This window comes from Nicotiana attenuata, chromosome 12, assembly GCF_001879085.1.
Source record: "Nicotiana attenuata strain UT chromosome 12, NIATTr2, whole genome shotgun sequence".
NCBI lineage: Eukaryota > Viridiplantae > Streptophyta > Magnoliopsida > Solanales > Solanaceae > Nicotiana > Nicotiana attenuata.
Window position 1 is genome coordinate 24,959,478 of NC_032000.1, and position 3,862 is coordinate 24,963,339.

General features: G+C 44.1%; 1 protein-coding gene across 1 annotated transcript; it reads left to right on the top strand.

The window, feature by feature from the left end:
• LOC109235967 lies at positions 543-2,026 on the top strand. Its single transcript, XM_019402208.1, has 4 exons — positions 543-720; positions 947-1,581; positions 1,667-1,753; positions 1,835-2,026. The coding sequence occupies exons 1-4, from the start codon at positions 543-545 to the stop codon at positions 2,012-2,014; spliced, it is 1,080 nt and encodes a 359-aa protein (XP_019257753.1). The 3' UTR covers positions 2,015-2,026.

Consider the following 3,862-nt stretch of genomic DNA (forward strand, 5'->3'; position numbering starts at 1 on the left):
TGTTCTCGCATACCTGTATAGGAGCATGTGCCGGGCGAGCATGGGCCCAGCGGTGGACATATGTGGTTTTCTGCCCCTCCTACAGGTGACAACATTTTCGAATACTCTGTTCATTACTCTGAATTCTATATGGTCGAAATGACTCATAAATTTTACATCAACCTTTTATCTTAGGTTTGGGCCTGGCAGCGGATCATGCCGTTGCAACCACCTCTACCACCACTTGCGCCTGGTGAGGCTTATCCGTTTCTCCCTCTAGCTTCTAGGTGGATTCTCCGGCGTGGGAACTACCGAGGGAGCGATGCTCATCATAATCTCCCCCTTGTCAGGGATGTGTTAGATATGCTGGTGGACGGACAGGTAAATATGTACCTACACTTGTGAATTAGTAATTGAGTTGTGTTGCGCATACTCATTTTTATGTTATTATTTGGTAGTTCATCTAGACGCCATACAGCGACGAGTTGCTAGCTCAGCTGCCCGATATTTGCTCAGCCGACAGACTGCTTTGGAGCACCTCCGTCCCGATGATCTTCTTCGATATGGTTGAGTATTATGCCACAGAGCGTGTGCTTCGCCAGTTTCACCGTCCCCAGCCTATACCGGGGGAGCCTGGATGGGAGGCTACACACTATCAGCGGGACGACCGTGCCAGGGTGGACGTTATATATATGGAATGGCTAGAGCAACAGGTCCATACTTGGGAGGAGCGAGGTCACCGTATTCCGCCAGCACCTACATTTACCCAGGAGGCCACCATTCATCTGTATGCGTCATGGTACCGCCGTCACACCCGACGGATGATCGGGAACCCCATTTATGTGCTTGGCGATCGCTACAGACCATACGCCGGGAGGCACGAGGCACTGATATATTTTTGTGGCTTATTAATATTTTATAATTGTGATATAGCATTATTTAATTAATATTTTAAATGTTTCACAAGCTATTGGGCATCATCACCTCCGCCAGATGGGACAGGAGATGCAGCAGCATGCCGACAACCCTGCACTCGTTGCGTATGGCCGGCGGGTGGAACAGGTGGCTCGTCGGACCCTGCTTCAGGCGAGAGATACCGCGAGGTTGGACCACGAGGCTCAGTATGCGGCGCCAGAGGACTACCATCGGGGTAGGGGTGTCCCACGAGGCAGGGGTAGGGCACGAGGGAGGGGTGCCCCACCAGGCAGGGGTGCCCCACGGGGTCGCGGGGGTCGTGGGGGACGGCGAGGAGGTGGTCCCCAGCAAGGGGGCTATGAGGCACTTGTTGGACCACCTGTGGAGGGACATGATGGGGATTTTGGAGATGAGGCTCTTGGAGATGATCAGCCGGGTTATGGACCTCAGGTAGATGAGCCATCCAGTAGCATGCCGTCGTACAGCCTTCAGCTATCTCTTCCAGCATCGCAGGTCACCCTGTCAGGAGCATTGTCGATCACGGGTACATTCGACGGGGATGTAGACCAGTACTTTGCATGCCCATCTACCGCAGCTGAGGACCGGCCTACCCGGGACGTGGATGGCGGGCGCAGGTTGAGTTATGCCTCATCCCCAGCGGTTGATGCGGATCTACCACAGGCGCAGGTATGTTTGTATTACTTTAAAATTTCAATTTGTTTTCTTTTCCTTAATGAGCTGACATTAATTAATTTTTAACTTTCTTATGAAGGTTTCGTCCCAGCCCATCTTCGAGGCCACTACATGCTTTGATGAGGACACCGCGGATGCATATACACAGGCGGCGGACGAGACCACGGTGAGAAAATGTTTTTTTGACTCTACACGTACAATACAAATATTCTTTTTAGGTTTGCTAAGATTACTACTTGTGTTGTAGGTTGATGACGGCCCGACGGCCTATTCTTCCGATCCTGCCAGCTGTGGTGTCGATGCTGCTGCACATCCTCACATAAAGAGGCGGCTTGATGACGATGATCCAGATAATGTACCCGGGCGACAAAGGATGCGGCTTAGGCCGGCAGCAGCACTGAAGCACACAGGCTGCGGGACTCACTGATTTACTTGTGTTTTTACTTTGTGTAAATAGTACATTATGTAAATAATGGTAACAATTATCTTTTAACAAAAATTTTATTTTAATTGTTTGAACATCAATTTTACTTAAACAGTACAACACAAACACAAACCTTGCAAACCTAAAACGTAGTACTATACTGCGAATTAAGTATTAAATTTTTAACGACAAGACAACTCCATAAAACGTAGAACTATACTGCGAATTAATTATTAAATTTATCTGCAAGAAACCAGCTTTTTTCACATAATTTACATCCTTTTCAGAACGACAAGACAACTCAATAAAATGCAGTACTATACTGCGAATTCATGATTAAATTTTTCTGCAAGAAACCAGCTTTTTTCACATAATTTACATCTTTTTCAGAACGACAAGACAACTCAATAACACGCAGTACTATACTGCGAATTAATTATTAACTTTTTCTGCAAAACAGCAGCTTTTTTCACATGATTTTCATCTTTTTCAGAACGACAAGACAACTCAATAACACGCGGTACTATACTGCGAATTAATTAATTTGTCTCGCCTATAAATAACGGGCTCATTGTAGTTATTTTGTATGCTTAAAATTTACTAAAAGCTGATATTTCATTAAACACGCAAACACGTTTTAAAAAAAACAATACCAAAACAAAAAGAATTCAGCTTTTTCAGAACGACAAGACAACTCCATAAAACGTAGTACTGTATTGCGAATTAATTATTAACTTTTTCAGAATGACAAGACAACTCCATAAAACGCAGTACTATACTGCGAATTAATTATTAAATTTTTCTGCAAGAAAGCAGCTTTTTTCACATGGTTTTCATCTTTTTCAGAATGACAAGATAACTCCATAAAATGTAGTACTATACTGCGGATTAATTATTAAAATTTTCTGCAAGAAAGCAGCTTTTTTCACATGGTTTTCATCTTTTTCAGAACGACAAGACAACTCCATAAAATGCAGTACTATACTGCGAATTAATTATTTTGTCTCGCCTAAAAATAACGGGCTCATTGTAGTTATTTTGTATGCTCAAAATTTACTAAAAGCAGATATTTCATTAAAAGTAAGGTTTTTTTACTAAAAGAAAATATTTCATTATATGGCTCAACCTCTTCGTCCACCAAAGTGCAAGTGTGGAAAAGCATGCTTGATGCAAAGTTGTTGGGACGGTGGTGAAGCTGGACGCCGCTACTGGCACTGTATGAACCAGTTTTACAAGTACAAACACGCATTACAAAAAATAATACCAAAACAAAAGACTAGGGTTATCCTTGATAGTTGGGTACATTCGACGAACTTGCACCAGGAGCCAGATTACCACCGCTACGCACACCACCTGAAGGACATTTACGACGGCCGTCTCCTGTTTGCGAGCATATGCCATATTTACGCGCATAAACGGTGTCACCAACATCCATTTGGTTCCGTATACTCGTTCTCTTTTGCACTTGCAGCTTGCGCAAATAGTCCTTGTTACATACCATCTTAAAAGGTTCCGGCAGCCAATAATGCTCAGCACCTAATGGCTGCAACTTCCCACTATACGTGTCTACGTATGCAGCAACACTGTATTGCCTATCAATACAGTTTGTTGCCCCATATCCAACTTGTTGAAAGCACATCAACGCATGTGCGCAGACATGTGGTAGATGGTACATTTCCCACATGAACATAACCTTCTATTTTAATTCACCGTCTATAGATTATTCCCACGGTGTCCGCGGATAGCGGTCTTAACTTCAAAAATACCCCGTTCATGATCGTACTGAAGAAATGAATGCCACTGTGCTCGTCTCCTGGACCTTTCAAACTCTTCTCATGGGTATTGGCTATA